The following is a 25,461-nucleotide window of genomic DNA, read 5'->3' as shown; positions in this document are numbered from 1 at the left end:
GTGTTTATATAGCAGTACATTACTGGTGTTTATATAGCAGAACATTGATGGTGTTTATATAGCAGAACATTACTGGTGTTTATATAGCAGTACATTACTGGTGTTTATATAGCAGTAAATTACTGGTGTTTATATAGCAGTAAATTACTGGTGTTTATATAGCAATACATTACTGGTGTTTATATAGCAGTACATTACTGGTGTTTATATAGCAGTACATTGATGGTGTTTATATAGCAGTACATTACTGGTGTTTATATAGCAGTAAATTACTGGTGTTTATATAGCAGTACATTGATGGTGTGTATATAGCAGTACATTACTGGTGTTACTGGTGTTTATATAGCAGTAAATTACTGGTGTTTATATAGCAGTAAATTACTGGTGTTTATATAGCAGTACATTACTGGTGTTTATATAGCAGTACATTACTGGTGTTACTGGTGTTTATATAGCAGTACATTGATGGTGTTTATATAGCAGTACATTGATGGTGTTTATATAGCAGTACATTACTGGTGTTACTGGTGTTTATATAGCAGTACATTGATGGTGTTTATATAGCAGTACATTGATGGTGTTTATATAGCAGTACATTACTGGTGTTACTGGTGTTTATATAGCAGTACATTGATGGTGTTTATATAGCAGTACATTACTGGTGTTTATATAGCAGTACATTACTGGTGTTTATATAGCAGTACATTACTGGTGTTTATATAGCAGTACATTACTGGTGTTTATATAGCAGTACATTACTGGTGTTTATATAGCAGAACATTACTGGTGTTTATATAGCAGTACATTACTGCTGTTTATATAGCAGTACATTACTGGTGTTTATATAGCAGTACATTGATGGTGTTTATATAGCAGTACATTACTGGTTTTTATATAGCAGTACATTACTGGTGTTTATATAGCAGTACATTGATGGTGTGTATATAGTAGTACATTACTGGTGTTTATATAGCAGTACATTACTGGTTTTTATATAGCAGTACATTACTGGTGTTTATATAGCAGTACATTGATGGTGTTTATATAGCAGTACATTACTGGTGTTTATATAGCAGTACATTACTGGTGTTTATATAGCAGTACATTACTGGTGTTACTGGTGTTTATATAGCAGTACATTGATGGTGTTTATATAGCAGTACATTGATGGTGTTTATATAGCAGTACATTACTGGTGTTTATATAGCAGTACATTACTGGTGTTTATATAGCAGTACATTACTGGTGTTTATATAGCAGTACATTACTGGTGTTTATATAGCAGTACATTACTGGTGTTTATATAGCAGTACATTACTGGTGTTTATATAGCAGAACATTACTGGTGTTTATATAGCAGAACATTACTGGTGTTTATATAGCAGTACATTGATGGTGTTTATATAGCAGTACATTACTGGTTTTTATATAGCAGTACATTACTGGTGTTTATATAGCAGTAAATTACTGGTGTTTATATAGCAGTAAATTACTGGTGTTTATATAGCAGTACATTGATGGTGTGTATATAGCAGTACATTACTGGTGTTTATATAGCAGTAAATTACTGGTGTTTATATGCAGAACATTCCTGGTGTTTATATAGCAGTACATTGATGGTGTTTTTATAGCAGTAAATTACTGGTGTTTATATAGCAGTACATTGATGGTGTGTATATAGCAGTACATTACTGGTGTAACTGGTGTTTATATAGCAGTACATTACTGGTGTTTATATAGCAGAACATTCCTGGTGTTTATATAGCAGTACATTCCTGGTGTTTATATAGCAGTACATTGATGGTGTTTATATAGCAGTACATTACTGGTGTTTATATAGCAGTACATTGATGGTGTTTATATAGCAGTACATTACTGGTGTTTATATAGCAGTACATTACTGGTGTTTATATAGCAGTACATTACTGGTGTTTATATAGCAGTACATTGCTGGTGTTTATATAGCAGTACATTGCAGGTGAAAACTAAAACAAAGAGGGACAGAATTTTGTACCGTCAGAGCTGCCTTCTGAGATCTCCAGCAAATACGTCAGAACTTCTGAACCGCCATTGTCCTGGGGAGGATCTGGAGAAAGAACAGAAGAGACCAAGAGAAAGAGAGACACAGAGAGAGAGAGACAGAGAGAGAGACACAGAGAGAGAGAGAGAGACAGACACAGAGAGAGAGAGAGAGACAGACCGAGAGACAGAGAGAGACACAGAGAGAGAGAGAGAGACCAAGAGACAGAGACACAGAGACAGAGAGAGACACAGAGAGAGAGAGAGAGAGAGAGAGAGAGAGAGAGAGAGAGATAGACAGAGACACACACAGAGAGAGAGAGACAGAGAGAGAGACACACAGAGAGAGAGACACAGAGAGAGAGAGAGAGAGACACAGAGAGAGAGAGAGACACAGAGAGAGAGGAGACACACAGAGAGAGAGGAGACACAGAGAGAGAGAGGAGACACAGAGAGAGAGAGGAGACACAGAGAGAGAGAGGAGACACACAGAGAGAGAGGAGACACACAGAGAGAGAGGAGACACACAGAGAGAGAGGAGACACACAGAGAGAGAGGAGACACACAGAGAGAGAGGAGACACACAGAGAGAGAGGAGACACACAGAGAGAGAGGAGACACACAGAGAGAGAGGAGACACACAGAGAGAGAGAGAGAGAGAGAGGGGGAGAGACAGAGACAGACATAGAGACAGACAGAGAGAGAGAGACAAAGACAGAGAGAGACAGAGACAGAGAGAGACGGAGAGAGAGAGAGAGACAAAGACAGAGAGAGACAGAGAGAGACGGAGAGAGAGAGAGAAATCACGACAAAACAGTATTTACTTTGTTTGTTCATTATGTTTTACATCTCCATTGATATAATCACACTGAAAACATGCACACGTGTGTTTGTGTGTTTACCCCAGGTGATGGTGAAGCCATAAGATGTAGTGGTCGTGACTCGGGGGGGAGAAGGGGGTCCAGGTTTATCAGGACAGGTAGTACACACCAACACTTCACTGGGTTTACTGCCACCCTCCACGTTAGACGCTATCAGCTGCAGAGAGAGTGGAGAGAGAAAGAGGGGAAGGAGCGAGAGGGAGAGAGAAGAGGGGGGAGAATATTTTGATATTTTTTATGTATTGTACATTTGAAATAGATGGCATATTATCCAATAAACTGCTATAAATGATCACCTCTTTATAAAAGAGTTTAAAGAAATCACACTGCTGACTATAATGACTTGTATATGTTTTGCACAGGTCTGTGCTAGTGGCTATTGGCCTGTGATCTTTAGTGTGATGTTAATGTCTGCCTTGCTGTGCAGACTGGATGACTTGACGTTCCACCTGCCATTCAGAGAACACACAACAACAAAAAAGCACATTGTACAAAACAAAACACCCTCTCCTCTCTATTCACCTCTCCCTCTCCCTCCCATTCTCCCTCTCTCTCCCCCACTCCCCCTCTCTCTCTCTCTCCCCCACTCCCCCTCTCTCCAATATATTCCCTCAACTAATGGACACTACAGAGAGAAAGAGAGGAATGAGTGGAAGGGGAGAGAGATGCTCTCGTCCAGTCTCTAATCAATGATTCACTAAATCAACAGGATCTCCTACTGGTCACTGGGACCAGAACAATAGAAATATATATAGATATACTAAGAGTTTATTTACAATATCCACCAATTTGACACATTTGTGTTTTTTCATCAGAAATGATTGCTTATGGGTACCTTCATGTGTGTGTGTAAAATATTACTGTTCTCACATTTTTCTACTGATAGATTTCAGATGTTTATAAAAAAAATGGTTTAATTTGCAAAACACTATATATTACTATATGTTTAGCTGGAATGGAATGTTGGTATCCTGTATATTTGACTGTGATATGTGGTTGTCTCACCTAGCTACCGTAAGATGAATGCACTTACTGAAAGTCTCTCTGGATGAGAGCATCTGCTAAACGACTCAAATGTAAATGTTTTACATACAGATCTCATCTTACTGCATGAAAAAAATACGATGATAATAATAATAATAGACGTCACAAATGTATCATTTGTACAGTTCTCTACAAAATAAAAAGATGTTCTTTATCATTGGACAGTGTAAATCCTAGCAGTACTACTTACTTCTCCGGATATTAAGCATTAAGCAAAAAAAACATGATGTTTGTCACTCTGAAGTGAAACCATCAAGTCATAGACTTTAAACAAATACATGTCTGTCATTGAACAAACCTACGCCATGAAAGAAAAACACACCAATCTCTTTCATCATTTCTTGAAACAATAAAAGCTAATTTACCAACATTTCTGAAAATGAATATATAGCTTTTTGGAATAAAACTCTTCATGTGTGTTCACCATTTTGTTTGTGATGATTTGTCCCATGCAGACAGATCACACACACGCATGTAGCTACACAAATATGCTGCGCGCGCGCACGCACGCACACACACACACACACACACACACACACACACACGCAGACACACGCAGACACACATGCAGACACACACACGCATGTAGCTACACAAATATGCTGCGCGCGCGCACGCACACACACACACACACATGCAGACACACACACGCATGTAGCTACACAAATATGCTGCGCGCGCGCACGCACGCACACACACACACACACACACACACACACACACACACACACGCAGACACACGCAGACACACATGCAGACACACACACGCATGTAGCTACACAAATATGCTGCGCGCGCGCACGCACACACACACACACACATGCAGACACACACACGCATGTAGCTACACAAATATGCTGCACGCCCGCACGCACACACACACACATGCAGACACACACACGCATGTAGCTACACAAATATGCCGCGCGCGCGCACGCACACACACACACATGCAGACACACACACGCATGTAGCTACACAAATATGCTGCGCGCACGCACACACACATGTAGCTACACAAATATGCTGCACACACACACACACACACACACGCACACACTCTCTCTGTCTAGGTCACACTCTCTCTGTCTAGGTCACACTCTCTCTGTCTAGGTCACACTCTCTCTGTCTAGGTCACACTCTCTCTGTCTAGGTCACACTCTCTCTGTCTAGGTCACACTCTCTCTGTCTAGGTCACACTCTCTCTGTCTAGGTCACACTCTCTCTGTCTAGGTCACACTCTCTCTGTCTAGGTCACACTCTCTCTCACTTTTCTCTTTAGAACATTGTGTTTTACAAATGAAAACCTTCAACAAAGCACAGATACACTTATAGCAGTATCTTGCTGGTGTTTATTTAAGCAATAAGGCACGAGGGGGTGTGGAATAGGGCCAATACGCCACGGCTAGGGGATGTTCTTATGCACAACGTAACGCAGAGTACCTGGATACATGGCCATATATCACAAACCCCTGAGGTGACTTATTGTTATTATAAACTGGCTACCAACGTAATTAGAGCAGTATAACCCGTGGTGTACAGTCTGATATACCACGGCTGTCAGCCAACCAGCATTCAGGGCTCGAACCGCCCAGTTCATAAATAGCAGTAAATTGCAGGTATTTCTAGAGGACAGACTGACAGTGGTTGTATGGCTGCTAATCGCTGACACATTGTGTAGTGCGTGTGCACATGACGACAACAATCACTGTGTCTTTCTAGCAGAATACAAGCCTTTCCCGTTTCCACGGTAACACACAACCAGACACCATTTCGCCACAATAAAACCTCAGAGACAGACACACTCTTACCCTGAATTTGTACTGTGTGCTCCTCTTCAGGCCTTGCACTGTGGAGGTTAGGTTGTCTCCAGTGTACTTCGGATGAAAGTCTGTTCCCTGGAAGGTCAAACGTTCTCAGTTAACCTTTAAACGGACATTTGGCTGTGTGTGTGTGTGTGTGTGTGTGTGTGTGTGTGTGTGTGACTCACGGTATTATCCTCCTGGATCTCGAGTGTGTATGTGATTAGTTCCTCGTTGGCGCTGCCCTCGGGACGGCCCCACTCCAGAGTGACCCAGGAGACGCCCGCCCGCAGCAGCCGCGGTGCCAGGGGGCAGGAGGGCAGCGTACCTGTAGTGTAGAACACAACCTCCGTACTGAAACCACTGTGGAGGTAGGGGGGAGGGAGGAAGGGAGAGGTAGGGGGGGGGAGGGAGGAAGGGAGAGGTAGGGGGAGGAAGGGAGAGGTAGGGGGAGGGAGCAAAATACATGAATTTAGACACACACAAAGCAGAGCCCATGTCTTTTATCTCTTCTCTCTCTCTCAATCTCTCCCTCCATCTCCCTCCTCTTTTCTGTCACTGGAACGACCGGCCTCAAGCAGGGGAATCTGCCCCACGGCAACGATGCGAGAACAAGAGGAGCGAGGAAACAAGAAAATAGAGAGAGACTCATTCAGAGAGATAAGACCACACATCAACCAGACAACTAACCTCAACACAGCCATACGTCAACCAGACAACTAACCTCAACACAGCCATACGTCAACCAGACAACTAACCTCAACACAGCCATACGTCAACCAGACAACTAACCTCAACACAGCCATACGTCAACCAGACAACTAACCTCAACACAGCCATACGTCAACCAGACAACTAACCTCAACACAGCCATACGTCAACCAGACAACTAACCTCAACACAGCCATACGTCAACCAGACAACTAACCTCAACACAGCCATACGTCAACCAGACAACTAACCTCAACACAGCCATACGTCAACCAGACAACTAACCTCAACACAGCCATACGTCAACCAGACAACTAACCTCAACACAGCCATACATCAACCAGAGAGAGAGAGAGAGAGAGAGAGAGAGAGAGAGAGAGAGAGACATACAGAGAGAGACAGAGACAGACAGACAGAGAGAGACAAAGAGAGGGAGAGAGAGACCGAGGAAGAGAGAGATGGTGAGGGTGCAACAGATGGGAAGGTCAAAATGAGAGTGAGGATGACAGAGCAGAAGCCTGGTGGAAGAGAGGGTTGGAGATAGATAGATATAGATAGGAGAACGACATAGATAGAGACAAAGAAAGATATAGAGGAAGATAGACACTGGGAGAGGGAAAGTGGAAGATGTCACCTACCTTATGCAATGTAGTGTTATACCATGCATATGTAGTGCTATTACACCCATACCTGGTGCCTATGTATTGTTATGTCATGTGTATGTAGCGTTATAACACATACCTGGTGCCTATGTCGTTGTGAGCAGCCACTCTGAAGGTGTAGCCCACAGCAGGACACAGTCTGGTCAGTTTACAGTGTCTCTGGCTCCCAAAGTAACATTCTCTAAATACACTGTTCTTCTTTCCCTATGGAGGAGGGGGGATGAGAGGGGAGGAGGGAGAGAGAGATGAGACTAGACTGCAATAATAATAATAATAATAATAATAATAATAATGACAACAGTAATATCATTTATTTGTCCGGTGCTGTTCTGGGAAGCCAAGGTCAAACCAACTTGATATCATGATGTAATAATACAAATCTAGAACAGAGACATATGAAGACTGCCTTTCATAGTCATTTAGAAAGAGAGGACTGAGAGAGGGGACAGAGAGAGAGGGGAGAGAGAGGGGAGAGAGACGACAGAGAGAGAGGGGAGAGAGAGAGGGGAGAGAGAGGAGAGAGAGAGGGGAGAGAGACGACAGAGAGAGAGGACAGAGAGAGAGGAGAGAGGAGAGAGAGAGAGGAGAGTGACAGAGGGGAGAGAGGAGAGAGAGAGAGGAGAGTGACAGAGGGGAGAGAGAGGAGAGAGAGAGGGGAGAGAGACGACAGAGAGAGAGGACAGAGAGAGAGGGGACAGAAAGAGGGGAGAGAGAGGGGGAGAGAGGACAGAGAGAGAGGACAGAGAGAGAGGAGAGTGAGAGAGGGGAGAGAGGACAGACAGAGAGGAGAGAGGACAGAGAGAGAGGAGAGTGACAGAGGGGAGAGAGGAGAGAAAGAGAGGAGAGAGGGGGACAGAGAGACAGGGGAGAGAGAGGAGAGAGAGGGGAGAGAGAGGACAGAGAGAGAGGACAGAGAGAGAGGGGGAGAGGGGACAGAGAGAGGACAGAGAGAGGAGAGTGAGAGAGGAGTGAGAGAGGGGAGAGAGGACAGACAGAGGAGAGAAAGAGAGAGAGAGAGAGGGGGGCAGAAAGAGAGGACGGAGAGAGTGGGGAGAGAGGGGGAAAGAGAGGGGAGAGATGACAGAGAGAGGAGAAAGAGAGGGGAGAGAGGACAGAGAGAGGGGGAGAGAGGACAGAGAGAGGGGGAGAGAGGACAGAGAGGGGGGGAGAGAGGACAGAGAGAGGGGGAGAGAGGACAGAGAGAGGACAGAGAAAGGACAGAGAGAGGACAGAGAAAGGACAGAGAGAGAGGGGGGAGAGAGGGGAGAAGACAGAAAGAGAGGACGGAGAGAGTGGGGAGAGAGAGGAGAAAGAGGGGAGAGAGGGTAGAGAGGACAGAGAGAGAGGGGAGAGAGAGGACGGAAAGAGAGAGGAGAGAAGAGAGATATTTTATGTACGTTGGAAATAGATGGCATATTATCCAATAGGAGTGTGTGTGTGGTACCTCGTCCCACTCCAGAAGGTAGTTTGTGATTTTGGATCCGTTGTCGACTGGAGGCTGGCGAGAGAAGAGAAGAATAAGTAAGGCTGTCTGGAGTGTGTGTGTGTGTGTGTGTGTGTACGTGATGAGGAGAGGAGGATGAACCGGGGCTGTCACAGAGAGGAAATGGCCTGTGTGTTTTCATTAGTGTGACCTCATATCCTGCCTGAGTGAGTGATGTCACTCTCCACGCCGCCCTTACGCTGTGACAGAACCCAAGACAGAATATCACTGACAGATCTATCTATATAGAGGTGAGGATGAGAGTGCAATCTATCCTGACCAACCCCCTCTCAGAATGACATGGAGAAGGACTGGACAGCGATGTCATAAAACACCAGGAAGCAGATCTTCCCTGAGAGCAAAATAGAACCCAGATTCTCTGCCCTCGTCCCTGAAGTGTGCACTCATTCACTCCCCTTGTCTCTGAAGTGTGCACTCATTCACTCCCCTGTCTCTGAAATGTGCACTCATTCACTCCCCTTGTCTCTGAAGTGTGCACTCATTCACTCCCCTTGTCTCTGAAGTGTGCACTCATTCACTCCCCTGTCTCTGAAGTGTGCACTCATTCACTCCCCTTGTCTCTGAAGTGTGCACTCATTCACTCCCCTGTCTCTGAAGTGTGCACTCATTCACTCCCCCTGTCTCTGAAGTGTGCACTCATTCACTCCCCTGTCTCTGAAGTGTGCACTCATTCACTCCCCTTGTCTCTGAAGTGTGCACTCATTCACTCCCCTGTCTCTGAAGTGTGCACTCATTCACTCCCCTGATGGATCTAAAATAGACTGGATGGGAGATAATGAGTGGACACTTTTGGTACAAGAGTAAACAAACGGAACGCCCAATGAAAGGAACTAAAAGTGTGTGTACCTTCCACTGCAGTGTGAGGGTGCTCTTGGTGCGGTGAGATAGTTTGGGGGGGAAGGGCAGGTCGGGGGGGCAGGTGTGTGTTGTGAACGACCCCGTCTCCGAACACACACCCCTCAAGTTAGAGTTACACACCGCGCTGACTCTGAAACACACACACACAAAACATCAATAATCACATTTATTAACACAATAGCAAAGAAGTGGTGAAAAAGTGTGTGTTGCTGACGGAAGGTGTGTGTTCTTACCGTACGTGGTAGTCTGAAGCTGGCCTCAGGTCTTTTAGATGACACTCCAACTCCTCTCCACTACACACACACACACACACGGAATTTAGTGAGATGTTTATGTTTGCGTCAGGTGTTCTTCCAAAGTCTGAAACATTCATACACACCTGCTAGTCAGGATCAGAGTTAGGTGTGTTTTAACTGCTAGTCGGGATCAGAGTTAGGTGTGTTTTAACTGCTAGTCGGGATCAGAGTTAGGTGTGTTTTACCTGCTAATCGGGATCAGAGTTAGGTGTGTTTTACCTGCTAGTCGGGATCAGAGTTAGGTGTGTTTTACCTGCTAGTCGGGATCAGAGTTAGGTGTGTTTTACCTGCTAGTCGGGATCAGAGTTAGGTGTGTTTTACCTGCTAGTCGGGATCAGAGTTAGGTGTGTTTTACCTGCTAGTCGGGATGAGAGTTAGGTGTGTTTAACCTGCTAATCGGGATCAGAGTTAGGTGTGTTTTACCTGCTAGTCGGGATCAGAGTTAGGTGTGTTTTACCTGCTAGTCGGGATCAGAGTTAGGTGTGTTTTACCTGCTAGTCGGGACCAGAGTTAGGTGTGTTTTACCTGCTAGTCGGGATCAGAGTTAGGTGTGTTTTACCTGCTAGTCGGGATCAGAGTTAGGTGTGTTTTACCTGCTAGTCGGGATGAGAGTTAGGTGTGTTTTACCTGCTAGTCGGGATCAGAGTTAGGTGTGTTTAACCTGCTAGTCGGGATCAGAGTTAGGTGTGTTTTACCTGCTAGTCGGGATCAGAGTTAGGTGTGTTTTACCTGCTAGTCGGGATCAGAGTTAGGTGTGTTTTACCTGCTAGTCGGGATGAGAGTTAGGTGTGTTTTACCTGCTAGTCGGGATCAGAGTTAGGTGTGTTTTAACTGCTAGTCGGGATCAGAGTTAGGTGTGTTTTACCTGCTAATCGGGATCAGAGTTAGGTGTGTTTTACCTGCTAGTCGGGATCAGAGTTAGGTGTGTTTTACCTGCTAGTCGGGATCAGAGTTAGGTGTGTTTTACCTGCTAGTCGGGATCAGAGTTAGGTGTGTTTTACCTGCTAGTCGGGATCAGAGTTAGGTGTGTTTTACCTGCTAGTCGGGACCAGAGTTAGGTGTGTTTTACCTGCTAGTCGGGACCAGAGTTAGGTGTGTTTTACCTGCTAGTCGGGATCAGAGTTAGGTGTGTTTTACCTGCTAGTCGGGATCAGAGTTAGGTGTGTTTTACCTGCTAGTCGGGATGAGAGTTAGGTGTGTTTTACCTGCTAGTCGGGATCAGAGTTAGGTGTGTTTAACCTGCTAGTCGGGATCAGAGTTAGGTGTGTTTTACCTGCTAGTCAGGATGAGAGATAGGTGTGTTTTACCTGCTAGTCGGGACCAGAGTTAGGTGTGTTTTACCTGCTAGTCAGGATCAGAGTTAGGTGTGTTTTACCTGCTAGTCGGGATCAGAGTTAGGTGTGTTTTACCTGCTAGTCGGGATCAGAGTTAGGTGTGTTTTACCTGCTAGTCGGGATCAGAGTTAGGTGTGTTTTACCTGCTAGTCGGGATCAGAGTTAGGTGTGTTTTACCTGCTAGTCCGGATGAGAGTTAGGTGTGTTTAACCTGCTAGTCGGGATCAGAGTTAGGTGTGTTTTACCTGCTAGTCGGGATCAGAGTTAGGTGTGTTTTACCTGCTAGTCGGGATGAGAGTTAGGTGTGTTTTACCTGCTAGTTAGGATCAGAGTTAGGTGTGTTTTACCTGCTAGTCGGGATCAGAGATAGGTGTGTTTTACCTGCTAGTCGGGATCAGAGTTAGGTGTGTTTTACCTGCTAGTCGGGATCAGAGTTAGGTGTGTTTTACCTGCTAGTCGGGATCAGAGTTAGGTGTGTTTTACCTGTATATAAGTCTGTATTTGCCGTCCCGTCCCTTGTCTGACAGAGAGACCTCATAGGTGAGAGACTGACTGTTGCTGAACCGGTTCACCAACCCGACCGGGGGAGCCCAGGACAACCTAACACCCCGCGCGTGCACGTTGGACACCTGGAACACCACACACACGTTAGATAACACACACACAAAGTTCCTATCAGTTTATGTTCCAGTTCATCCCCGTCACGGATGCTGGGTCGGTGAAATGACAGTCTGAGTAGAAGAAACATTTACCCATACCCTTTCTGCCCTGGGGACAAACCACATCTACTGAATACCCTTTCTGCCCTGGGGACAAACCACATCTACTGAATACCCTTTCTGCCCTGGGGACAAACCACATCTACTGAATACCCTTTCTGCCCTGGGGACAAACCACATCTACTGAATACCCTTTCTGCCCTGGGGACAAACCACATCTACTGAATACCCTTTCTGCCCTGGGGACAAACCACATCTACTGAATACCCTTTCTGCCCTGGGGACAAACCACATCTACTGAATACCCTTTCTGCCCTGGGGACAAACCACATCTACTGAATACCCTTTCTGCCCTGGGGACAAACCACATCTACTGAATACCCTTTCTGCCCTGGGGACAAACCACATCCACTGAATACCCTTTCTGCCCTGGGGACAAACCACATCTACTGAATACCCTTTCTGCCCTGGGGACAAACCACATCTACTGAATACCCTTTCTGCCCTGGGGACAAACCACATCTACTGAATACCCTTTCTGCCCTGGGGACAAACCACATCTACTGAATACCCAATCTGCACTGGGGACAAATCACATCCACTGAATACCCAATCTGCCCTGGGGACAAACCACATCTACTGAATACCCTTTCTGCCCTGGGGACAAACCACATCTACTGAATACCCTTTCTGCCCTGGGGACAAACCACATCCACTGAATACCCTTTCTGCCCTGGGGGACAAACCACATCTACTGAATACCCTTTCTGCCCTGGGGGACAAACCACATCCACTGAATACCCTTTCTGCCCTGGGGACAAACCACATCCACTGAATACCCTTTCTGCCCTGGGGACAAACCACATCTACTGAATACCCTTTCTGCCCTGGGGACAAACCACATCTACTGAATACCCAATCTGCACTGGGGACAAATCACATCCACTGAATACCCAATCTGCCCTGGGGACAAACCACATCTACTGAATACCCTTTCTGCCCTGGGGACAAACCACATCCACTGAATACCCTTTCTGCCCTGGGGGACAAACCACATCTACTGAATACCCTTTCTGCCCTGGGGGACAAACCACATCCACTGAATACCCTTTCTGCCCTGGGGGACAAACCACATCTACTGAATACCCTTTCTGCCCTGGGGGACAAACCACATCCACTGAATACCCTTTCTGCCCTGGGGACAAACCACATCCCAGAGACACACACTGAAGACTGTCTCATATGACCTCTCCCTCTAGAAGCCTCTAGAAGACAAGCTGACAGTCTCTCTCTCATACTTCTAGTGTGTTCCTTATGAATACTGTACAGAAGATCCATTAGAGTCCTGTGTAGGGTTGCAAAGGGAGGGAAACGTTTATGGGTTACTGGATTTGATGTAATCTATCACAAGACATCTAGTGGCCATTTTGGGTACCTCTGCCCCTCTATGTCAAATATAGGAAATAATTCAATAAGATGATTTTAAAATGTAAAAAATAGAATGACAAAGCTGTGAAACATTATCCCAAATATAAAAAATCAACTTATTGAATACCATTGGTGTTTAATATGAGGGTTTCAGCATGAAATAACCTTTATATATTTGTTAACACACTTTCATTTATTTTCTATGTCAAAATGAGTTTTTGTCAATGTTTTTGCATCAAACTGATGGCAGTTGTGAACACGGTCAATAGTTGGAAGAGTTGCAGAGGTAGTAGAAAATAATGCCAATGTTTATTAGATGCTTTTTAAAAATTAATTAAGCTATTTTCTCTTGAACGACATGGTCTATCCACTAGAAATTCATGGCTAATACAGATATAACAAATTAATACTATACATGAAGAATTAAAAAAAAAAAAGTTATTCAAGTATAAATGACCAAAGTTTTGATAGATTGCCATAGATTTTCTGTTAATTACCAAAATTACTGAAGATTCTGGTAACTTCGATAAATTACTGGTAGTGTTGTGGCCCTAGTTCTGTGTGATGAGGTGGTATAATACTGCCCCTGTGTGGTCAGGTTGGGGACTGCAGGTGTTCTGGGCTCCAAAGGACATACTACTCTGGGAGGAAGAACCTTTAGGTACAGATGTCTTTGTCTGCTAGTGTGTGTGTGTGAGTGTGTGTGTGTGTGTGAGTGTCTGCGTGTGGGTATGTGTGTGTGACTGACCTGTGGTTTGTCGATGGCGGAGAGCACTTCCTGAACTCTCTTTGCCTCCGAGTCGTGATCTGAGGTGAGAGAACAGAAACAACATTACCACCAACTAGTGTGTTTTTATGTCCTTGTGTGAGAGGGTGTTATTACAGCTAAGCACCACCAGAGGGCATGCTGAGCTGTGTCATATACAGTAGGTACAGTATGTACAGACCCCAACCTGGATTACGGCCTAGATCTGCCCTCTGTTCTGTTGTCTGCTCATAAAACAGGGTTCCAGTAACACACACACACCCACCCACCCACCCAGTGGCAGAGCATGTCTAGGGGTGATTTAGGAGTGGGTCGGGGTTAGCGCTGGGGTGTGTGTGTGTGTGTGTGTTTAATGGACGTTTTTCCCCAGAGTGTGTGTGTGTGTAATCCCTATACCAGAATTGCTTCAGACAGGAGCAGAGCTGCTTTCTCCATCAGAGCAGAGTTCACTAAATCACCCAGAAATGGTTTGTGTTTCAGAGAGAGGGAGAGAGTCAGTAGCATCAGGTTAAATCTCTCCTGACCACATCTCCTGTCTCGGTTTGTCTGGATGTGTTTGTTTGATTACAGAGGACAGAGACAAAGAACGACAGAGAAACAGAGGACCAGAGGAAGAGAGGGATGGTGAGGGGGAAGGGAGAAGAGACGGTGGTCTGAGCCAAAGCTGAGTAAGACTTAGAAAGAGTGGGGACTTGGGACCCTGAGTAAGAGTGGGACCCTGAGTAAGAGTGGGACCCTGAGTAAGAGTGGGACCCTGAGTAAGAGTGGGACTTGGGAAAAGAAAGATAGAAAGAAAGAAAAGAGAGGAAACACACATGCAGAGGAGAGAAGGAGAGGAGAGAAGGAGAGGAGGAGAGGAGAGAGGGATTAGAACACAGAAGAGGAGCAGAGGATAAGAAGGGATATGTATCAGGATGGAGAGAAAAGTGAGGAAAGCAGAGAGGAGGTTTGTGAGGGGTCATCTTCAGTAGGCCAGTAGGTGCTGGCCTACTGAGCAGCAAGGGGAACTGGCCCTCCCTACCTTCAGGCTATGCTCAAACCCTTCATCCCAACCCAAGCCCTCCATTCCTCCCCCTCTGGTCTCTTGGCCCAACCACCCACCACTAGAATAAAATAAAGGCCCTTCGGTTTTCCCCACTAGCGCTGATTTTGCTGATAGATACTTTGTTGAGGGAAACTGTACTTACTATCGAGATGTGTCGTTGTCTCACCCACCTATCTTAAGATGAATGCACTAATTGCAAGTCCCTCTGGATAAGAGCTAAATGACTAAAATGGCAAATGTAAGAGGAGCGTAGGGTGATTACACAATCACTGTGTTCCAGTTCTGTGACATCATCAGCAGGCGCAGCAGATGCACGGGGGAGGGGCTTGTCAGACTGTGTGAATATATCGAAGTGTGTCTGTGTGTATTAAAAAAACAGACTTTTAGAAACTAGAAACAAGGATCTGAAGGAACGGAGGAGAGAGGAGGAGAGAGGAGAGAAGAGGAGAGAGGAGGAGAGAAGAGGAGAGAGGAGGAGAGAGGAGGAGAGAAGAGGAGAGAGGAGGAGAGAGGAGAGAGGAGGAGAGAAGAGGAGAGAGGAGGAGAGAGGAGGAGAGAGGAGGAGAGAAGAGGAGAGAAGAGGAGAGAGGAGGAGAGAGGAGGAGAGAGGAGGAGAGAGGAGAGAGGAGGAGAGAAGAGGAGAGAGGAGGAGAGAAGAGGAGAGAGGAGGAGAGAGGAGAGAGGAGGAGAGAAGAGGAGAGAAGAGGAGAGAGGAGGAGAGAGGAGAGAGGAGGAGAGAAGAGGAGAGAGGGAGATACAGAGACAAAGAAAGAGAGGCACAGAGACATGAAAAAGTATTTGCCCCCTTTCTGATTTTAAGCATCTTTTTTATATTGAATGTTATCAAATCTTCAACCAAAAGCTAATATTAGATAAAGGGAACCTGAGTTTACAAATAACAACAACAAAAAATATACTTATTTTATTTATTTAATTAACAAAAGTTATGCAGCGACCAATTCTCCAGTGTGAAAAGTCATTTCCCCCTCACACTCAATAAGTGGTTGTACCACCTTCAGCAGCGATGACTGCAACCAAACGCTTCCTGTAGTTGTCTCTCACGTCGCTCTGGAGGAATTGTGTCCCACTCTTACATGAAGAACTGCTTAAACTACTTGTTTCAAATCCTGCCACAACATCTCGATTGGGATCATTAGGTCTGGACTTTGACTGGTCCATTCCAAAACTTCAAATTTGTTGCTTTTTAGCCATTTTCATGTAGACTTGAATGTGTGTTTTGGATCATTGTCTTGCTGTGTGACCCAGCTGCGGGTTATTGGCTTCAGCTCACAGACGGATGACCTGACATTCTCCTGCAGAACTTTTTGGACGACATGGGTCCCATTATGCCTGGCGAAAACTAAACACTGCATTCCACAGTAAGAACCTCACACCAACGGTGAAGCATGGTGGTGGCAGTGTGATGGTTTGGGGATGCTTTGCTGCCTCAGGACCTGGACGACTTGCCTTAATAGAAGCAACCATGAATTCTGCTCTGTATCAGAGAATTCTACAGGAGAATGTCAGGCCATCCGTCTGTGAGCTGAAGCTGAAGAACAGATGGGTCATGCAGCAAGACAATGATCCAAAACACACAATCAAGTCTACATGAAAATGGCTAAAAAGCAACAAATTTATAGTTTTGGAATGGCCTAACGAGCAGTTCAAGCTTTAAAACCCACAAATGTTGCTCCGTTACATTACTGCATGGAAGAGTGGGCCAAAATTCCTCCACAGCAACGTGAGAGACCGATCAACAACTACAGGAAGCGTTTGGTTGATGTCATTGCTGCCAAAGGTGGCACAACCAGTTATTGAGTGTGGGACGGAAATGACTTTTTCACACAGGGGAATTGGGTGTTGCATAACTTTGTTTATGAAATAAATCAAATAAGTATGTATTTGTTTGGTTTTGGTTGAAGATCTGATATCATTCAGTATCAAAAAAATATATTTTTTAAAGGGGGCAAATACTATTTAACGGCACTGTAGAGATAGAGGGAGAGATAAGATAAAGAGAGGAGGAGAGATGTACGTCTGAGGTGCCAAGAAACACAGGAATTCTGCCGCTCTTCCTAGAAGGCAACAGTGTGTGTGTGTGTGTGTGTGTGTGTGTGTGTGTGTGTGTGTGTGTGTGTTGGCTGAAGCGTTGGAAACTCTGAGATGGTAGAAGTACAGTTTCAACCCAGTCGACCAAGGTAATGTGTTAATATCACTGATCTTAAGATCATGTAAATCAGATGGTAATGAAGGCCTGATGATATGCAGCTCTGGCTCTGCACTAGCCAACATTGTGCAGATGTGTGTAAGAGAGACTTGTAAGAACAAGACTGAGTCAGACTGGACTTGTACTCCTTGAACCAGCTGACACAGAGGACCAGCTGATACAGAGCAGGCCCTTAAGCAGAAACATGGAGGGTGGGAGAGCGTACACACTTACGGAGAGTCACTATGACAACGTGGTTTATTTTAAATGGCTTGAGTCATGCTAAGGTCAGGGGTCGGATGTGTTAACGAACTAAACGAGCACTTACTGCTCTCTCTCTCTGTGTGTCTGGGGATGACATCATCTTACATCAAAGGCTTTTGTTTTAAATGTGTCAGGAGTCGTCTATTTTCTCTCCTCGGAATACCAAGTCGGAATACCAAGTCGGAATACCAAGTCGGGAACTTGGACATCTTTCTAGAGCTCCAACTTTCTGACCTGAAGACTACTGATGTCATCTTGAAAGCACCACTAGAATCACAGAAAGGTGCTGCAGTTATGATGACGTAGAACCAACATGGCGGACAAAGGCACATCTGTTTCAGTTGAAATCTAAGCTCTACTGAGAAACTGCAACGCTGGCGTTGATCCACCATGGGACATCAGTTTCCTGAAATCACTGTTCTCTACAGATAAACTGCACCGCTGACGTAGACCCATCATGGAGGACAGAGGCACATCTGATTGTGTTTAGAGCGGCTCAGTTCTATGGAAGAGCGGTGGGCTTTACTGACTGTCTTGACTGACTGGTAGCCAAGCACATTACTGGGATATAGTACATTAGCCAATAGACACACAAACACACACGTCCAGGAGGGCACAGAGCAAAGTCTACAGCGTGGGTGTGTTTGTGTGTGAGTGTGAACCCTGTCTGGTGTTCCAGACAGTGTGTGTGTGTGTGTGTGTGTGTGTGTGTGTGTGTGTGATACTCATGGTTGAAAGCAGAGGGCCAAGCAGTAGATTAGACGGATGGAATGTTCTCTCTCTGTCCTTTCTATATCTCTCTTTCTCTCCCTTTGTCTCTCATCCCCCTCTCACTCTCTCTACCATCTTTCTCTCCCTTTGTCTCTCATCCCCCTCTCACTCTCTCTACCATCTTTCTCTCCCTTTCTCTCATCCCCCTCTCACTCTCTCTCCCATCTTTCTCTCCCTTTGTCTCTCATCCCCCTCTCACTCTCTCTACCATCTTTCTCTCCCTGTCTCTCATCCCCCTCTCACTCTCTCTACCATCTTTCTCTTCACTCAATCTACCTCCAAGCTTTTCATTCACTCTCATATTCTCTGTTCTCACTTTTAATTCCCCTGTCCCTCTATCATACTCTTCTCTTTTTTTCTCCCTCTCTCTCTCTTTCTCCCTCTCTCATGCTCTGATTGTTTTAGAGGAAGCCCAGTCACGGGGTGTCAGTGTGTGTGTGTTGTAGCTGAGTCAGCCTGATCTCCAGTCCAGAACTGAGACCCTGCCAGACCATCAGAAAGACACAGATACTCCTAGTCATACACTGACATGTACTGTACGTACGTGTATGTGTGTGTGTGTGTGTGTGTGTGTGTGTGAAGATACTGAGTTGATCAAAGCTCATCAGGCTCTCTCTCTTTCCATGATGTCACCACCCAAGCCCAACAAACCCCCCCTTACACCTGGCCTCAATGGAACATTCCCCTGACCTCGGACTGTACAGCCGGGCTGGTCCAAAGCTGAAATGGGGGTCTGAGAGGTGGGTTGGCATCTTTCTTTGGGATTAACTCTGGTGTCTCTCAGCAGGCCTGTCTGTCACCACCTCTGCACACAGGCCAGAGAGATAGAGATGTGTGTGTTTGAAAGAGAGCTCAAAGGGTTCCTTCATGGAGAACAGGACTCAACAGATATGTACTGTACCTCACCCCTCTTCCCTCTCTCCCCTCACCTCCACTCCTCTCCTCTCCTCGCTCCTATCCTGCCCACCCCCCCTCCCTGACAAGGCCAGTATTGTAGAGGGAGAAACCGATAGGTCTTGGGAAAAGACTCAGCTATGTGGTTACCTAGACAACCCCTTCTCTCCCCCCTCCCTCTCTCCTCTCCACCTCAGTAAGACACCATTCATCCATTCATCTTTTTCTCTCTTTCATTGAGAAGAAAAGAGGGAGAGACATCTGAAGAGTATTCACTTATCTGTGTGTGTGCCTGCGTGTGTGTGTGTGCGTGTGTTTACCTTGCGGTGATTGTGTGTGTGTGTCTGGCTCGTTGCTCCTTGGGCTGCTCCGTAGTTGTCGTCGTTCCGGCTTCTTCCCTCCTGGACTGTTAGCTCCGCCCATTGACCCCAACGACCCTGGCGAAGGGACGTGGCTCTTCCCGCTATAACCAATCAAATACAACCAAACTTTATTGACACAAACTGCATGGAAAGCATCTCAGTAGACTTTACAATGACAATAGACCCAACACATGCTCTTAAAACAGAGTCAAATAGTTTGCATGTGTTTTAGACAACCTCATCCTCCCATAGGAAAACAATGTCTGGTCAAAGTCTGTAACTTCTATAGGAAAACAATGTCTGGTCAAAGTCTGTAACTTCTATAGGAAAACAATGTCTGGTCAAAGTCTAACTTCTATAGGAAAACAATGTCTGGTCAAAGTCTGTAACTTCTATAGGAAAACAATGTCTGGTCAAAGTCTGTAACTTCTATAGGAAAACAATGTCTGGTCAAAGTCTGTAACTTCTATAGGAAAACAATGTCTGGTCAAAGTCTAACTTCTATAGGAAAACAATGTCTGGTCAAAGTCTGTAACTTCTATAGGAAAACAATGTCTGGTCAAAGTCTAACTTCTATAGGAAAACAATGTCTGGTCAAAGTCTAACTTCTATAGGAAAACAATGTCTGGTCAAAGTCTGTAACTTCTATAGGAAAACAATGTCTGGTCAAAGTCTGTAACTTCTATAGGAAAACAATGTCTGGTCAAAGTCTGTAACTTCTATAGGAAAACAATGTCTGGTCAAAGTCTGTAACTTCTATAGGAAAACAATGTCTGGTCAAAGTCTAACTTTTATAGGAAAACAATGTCTGGTCAAAGTCTGTAACTTCTATAGGAAAACAATGTCTGGTCAAAGTCTGTAACTTCTTTAGGAAAACAATGTCTGGTCAAAGTCTGTAACTTGTCTATAGTGTCTCTCCTGTCTGCATTATGGCTATAGATTTCAGACTTGTAGAACAAGTTGATCACTAGTAAAACCAGTAACTAGTCTAAACTACTAACTAGTCTATAACTAGTCTGTAACTTCTCTCTAATTATAAGGCTAGTCTCTCCACACTTGTAGAGAAAGAAACTAGTCTCTAAGCTCTAACTAGTATTGTAGTATTGTATCTAGTGTTGAAGTAGTATTGTATCTAGTGTTGAAGTAGTATTGTATCTAGTGTTGAAGTAGTATTGTATCTAGTGTTGAAGTAGTATTGTATCTAGTGTTGAAGTAGTATTGTATCTAGTGTTGAAGTAGTATTGTATCTAGTGTTGAAGTAGTATTGTATCTAGTGTTGAAGTAGTATTGTATCTAGTGTTGAAGTAGTATTGTATCTAGTGTTGAAGTAGTATTGTATCTAGTGTTTAAGTAGTATTGACCTAAAGTTGTACTGTAAGTACAGTTTCTCACAGCAGGAAAATAATCCTGCAGCAACAGGAAATGTTGACACATTTTTCATTAGGGCAAATAAAGTCTGACATTTTAAAGTGAAAATGACAAACCATGAACACACGACAAGTTAGCATTTCTTGCTAGCGCAGGAAAATTCTCTGCGACAACAGAGTGCTCAAATGAAGATGGTGCATCTGTAGTCTCGAACTAGTTGAACCGGTCTCTAACACCAGGACTATTCACTGACCTGTATCCATTGTGGCTGGAGCCCAGAGACTTGTACAGGGAGGAGGGAGGAGAGTTGAGTCTGTTCTGTCGCTCCAGCTGTCTCTGCTCCTTCATCTTCTTCGGCTGGGGCTTGTTGTAGCTCTCCTCTCTGCCAACGTAGCTGGACATGCCATACACTGGGATTATCTCTGGGAGACGGAGAGATGGAGTGGGTGAAGAGGGAGGGAGAGAGGGAATTGAGAGAAGGAAAGACGAGAGAGGGAGTTAGCATTGTCATTTAGGTGTATGTATATACACTGAGTGGACAAAAACATTAAGGACACCTGCTACAGACATAGACGGACCAGGTGAATCCAGGTGAAAGATATGATCCCTTATTGATGAAATTTGTTACATCCACTTCAATAAGTGTAGATGAAGGGGAGGACACAGGTTAAAGAAGGATTTTTAAGCCTTGAGACAATTGAGACATGGATTGTGTATATGTGCCATTCAGAGGGTGAATGGGCAAGACAAAATAAGTGCCTTTGAACAGGGTATGGTAGTAGTACACCTGGTGTATATATAAACTGTACCAGTCAAAAGTTTGGACACACCTACTCATTCCAGGATTTTTAATTTTTTTAATTTTTTAAACTATTTTCTACATTGTAGAATAATAGTGAAGACATCAAAACTATGAAATAACACATATGGAATCATGTAGTAACCAAAACAGTGTTAAACAAATCAAAATAGATTTTAGATTATTCAAAGTAGCCACCCTAAGCCTTGATTACAGCTTTGCACACTCTTGGCATTCTCTCAACCAGCTTCATGGGGTAGTCACCTGGAATGCATTTCAATTAACAGGTGTGCCTTGTTAAAGGTTAATTTGTGGAATTTCTTTCCTTCTTAATGTGTTTGAGCCAATCAGTTGTGTTGAGGAGAGTGTCTTTGTGAGACGCAGAGTAGGTGAACGAATGATGTGTGGTTCCCACCATGACGCATGGTGGAGGTGTGATGGTGTGGGGGGTGCTTTGCTGGTGACACTGTAAATGATTTATTTAGAATACCACAGCATTCTGCAGTGATGTGCCATTCCATCTGGTTTGCGCTTAGTGGGACTATCATTTGTTTGTCAACAGGACAATGACCCAACACACCTCCAGGCTGTGTAAAGGCTATTTGACCAAGAAGGAGAGTGATGGAGTGCTGCAACAGATGATCTGGCCTCCACAATCACCCAACCTCAACCCAATTGAGATGGTTTGGGATGAGTTGGACCGCAGAGTGAAGGAAAAGTAGCCAACAAGTGCTCAGCATATGTGGGAGCTCCTTCAAGGCTGTTGGAAAAGCATTCCAAGTGAAGCTGGTTGAGAGAATGCCAAAAATGTGCAAAGTAGTCATCAAGTCAAAGGGTGTCTACTTTGAAGAATCTAAAATCTAAATTTGATTTGTTGAACAAGTTTTTGGTTACTACATGATTCTATATGTGTTATTTCATTATTCTACAATGTAGAAAATAGTACAAAATAAATAATGAATAAGTAGGTGTGTCCAAACTTTTGACTGCTACTGTATATATCTCCAGTGGTGCAAAGTACTTAAGTAAAAATACTTCAAAGTACTACTTAAGTAGTTTTGGGGGTATCTGTACTTTTACTTCACTACATTCCTAAACAAAATAATGTACTTTCTACTCCATATATTTTCCCTGACACCCAAAAGTAGTCGTTACATTTTGAATGCTAAGCAGGACAGGACAATTGTCCAATTCACGCACTTAAAGAGAAAATCTCTGGTCATCCCTACTGCATCTGACCTGGCAGACTCACTAAACACAAATACTTGTTTGAAAAATGAGTGTTGGAGTGTGCCCCTGGCTAGCCATAAACTAAAAAAACAAAGAAAATAATGCTGTCTGGTTTGCTTATTATAAGGAATTTGAAATTATTTCTACTTTTACCTTTGATACTTAAGTATATTTTAGCAACTACATTTACTTCTGATACTTAAGTATATTTAAAACCAAATACTTTTAGTAGTATTTTACTCGGTGACTTTCACTTTTACTTGAGTAATTTTCTATTAAGCTATCTTTACTTTTACTCAAGTATGACAATTTAAGTACTTTTTCTACCACAGTATATATCTCTAGTATAGGCTACAGTATCTCATATGCCAATAGACGTATATATATATTAATCTCACTGCTATCTATAAACTAAATATACTTTCCAGCATCCCGCCTCATCCAATGTGGTACGGATCTGCTATTGTTATTCCTTATAACTGGAACTTTCATCAGGAGCTAGCCAGCTAACTAGCTACTAGTCTTTGTTAGCTACGGCTAGCTGTCCTCACCTTTTTCACCGGAATCAGCCGGTCTTAGCTCGGACAATCACCTGCCAGTCTGCACAGCGTGATATCAACCCAGAGCATATCAGACTGCTTCTCTGTACCATATCACCGGATTCCAGCCGCTCTGGATCATTACACTGGATCAAAACTCCTAGCTAGCTGCAAACGAGTGGCTACTGTTAGCTAACGCCTCTGTCCTGAAGTAAGCACCAGCTAGCCTCGAGCTAGGCCCATATACCAACTAATTCTAGGGCTACAATTACACTTGTTACAGACCCCTGGACATCATATGTGCCCTGGACACAGCTGTGCCCTGGACACCATATGTGAATTAATTGCCCCCCCATTTATCTTCAGAGTTTGTACCGTTAGGTGACCTAAACTGGGATATGCGTAACACCCTGGCTGTCCTAAAATCTAAGCTAGATGCCCTCAATCTCACCCAAATTATCATGGAACCTACCAGGTACAACACCAAATCCGTAAACTCGGGCACCCTCATAGATATCATCCTGACCAACCTGCCCTCTAAATACACCTCTGCTGTCTTCAACCATGATCTCAGCGATCACTGCCGCATGGCCTGCGTCCGTAATGGGTCCGTGGTCAACTGACCACCCCTCATCACAGTCAAACGCTCCCTAAAACACTTCAGCGAGCAAGCCTTTCTAATCGACCTGGCCCGGGTATCCTGGAAAGATATTGACCTCATTCTGTCAGTAGAGGATGCCTGGTTATTCTATAAACGTGCTTACCTCACCATCTTAAATAAGCATGCCCCATTCAAAAAATGTTGAACAAGGAACAGATATAGCCCTTGGTTCACTCCAGACCTGACTGCCCTTGAACAGCACAAAAACATCCTGTGGCGGACTGCAATAGCATCGAATAGCCCCCGCAATATGCAACATTTCAGAGAAGTTAGGAACCAATATACACAGGCAGTTAGGAAAGCAAAGGCTAGCTTTTTCAAACAGAAATTTGCATCCTGTAGCACAAACTCCAAAAAGTTCTGGGACACTAAAGTCCATGGAGAATAAGAGCACCTCCTTCCAGCTGCCCACTGCACTGAGGCTAGGAAACACTGTTACCACCGATAAATCGAGATAATCGATTTACGATAATTCTACGATAATCGAGAATTACAAAAAGCATTTTTCTACGCTGGCCATGCTTTCCACCTGGCTACCCCTACCCCGGTCAACCGTTCTGCACTCCCCTCCATTTCTCCTTCACCCAAATCCAGATAGTTGTTGCATCTCTTTCAGAACATCATCTGGATCCCTACAAATCAGCGGGGCTAGACAATCTGGACCCTCTCTTTCTAAAATTATCCTCCGCAATTGTTGCAACCCCTATTACTAGCCTGTTCAAACTCTCTTTCGTATCGTCTGAGATCCCCAAAGATTGGAAAGCTGCCATGGTCATCCCCCTCTTCAAAGGAGGAGACACTCTATACCCAAACTGTTACAGACCTATATCTATCCTACCATGCCTTTCTAAGGTCTTCGAAAGCCAAGTTAACAAACAGATCACCGACCATTTCGAATCCCTACGTACCTTCTCCGCTATGCAATCTGGTATCCGAGCTGGTCATGGGTGCACGCTTAAGGTCCTAAACGATATCATAACTGGGGCGGCAGGGTAGTAACCGGAAGGTTGCGAGTTCAAATCCCTGACAAGCTGAGAAGGTACAAATCTGTCATTCTGCCCCTGAACAGGCAGTTAACCCACTGTTCCTAGGCCGTCATTGAAAATAAGAATTTGTTCTTAACTGACTTGCCTAGTTAAATAAAGGTAAAAATAAAAAAAATAACCGCCATCGACAAAAGACAATACTGTGCAGCCGTATTCATCGACCTGGCCAAGGCTTTCTTATCGGCAGACTCAACAGCCTTGGTTACGGAATTCCCTGCCTCGACTGGTTCACCAACCACTTCTAGTTCAGTG

The 25,461-nt window shown here is 44.4% G+C and overlaps 1 protein-coding gene across 1 annotated transcript in view; it reads right to left on the bottom strand.

The window, feature by feature from the left end:
• Nucleotides 1–25,461, bottom strand: part of LOC115121805 (fibronectin type III domain-containing protein 3B-like) — a 149,549-nt gene that overhangs the window by 62,338 nt on the left and 61,750 nt on the right. Inside the window, 12 exon segments of the mRNA XM_065024546.1 lie at nt 2,015–2,086; nt 2,922–3,057; nt 5,756–5,842; nt 5,935–6,109; nt 7,199–7,323; nt 8,564–8,617; nt 9,470–9,611; nt 9,715–9,774; nt 11,595–11,740; nt 14,007–14,065; nt 19,525–19,667; nt 21,188–21,356. Coding sequence (XP_064880618.1) covers nt 2,015–2,086; nt 2,922–3,057; nt 5,756–5,842; nt 5,935–6,109; nt 7,199–7,323; nt 8,564–8,617; nt 9,470–9,611; nt 9,715–9,774; nt 11,595–11,740; nt 14,007–14,065; nt 19,525–19,667; nt 21,188–21,356 — 1,368 coding nt within the window.

This window comes from Oncorhynchus nerka, linkage group LG2, assembly GCF_034236695.1.
Source record: "Oncorhynchus nerka isolate Pitt River linkage group LG2, Oner_Uvic_2.0, whole genome shotgun sequence".
Lineage (NCBI taxonomy): Eukaryota > Metazoa > Chordata > Actinopteri > Salmoniformes > Salmonidae > Oncorhynchus > Oncorhynchus nerka.
Note: the sequence above shows the minus strand (reverse complement) of the source record. Positions and strands in the feature narration are given on the sequence as shown.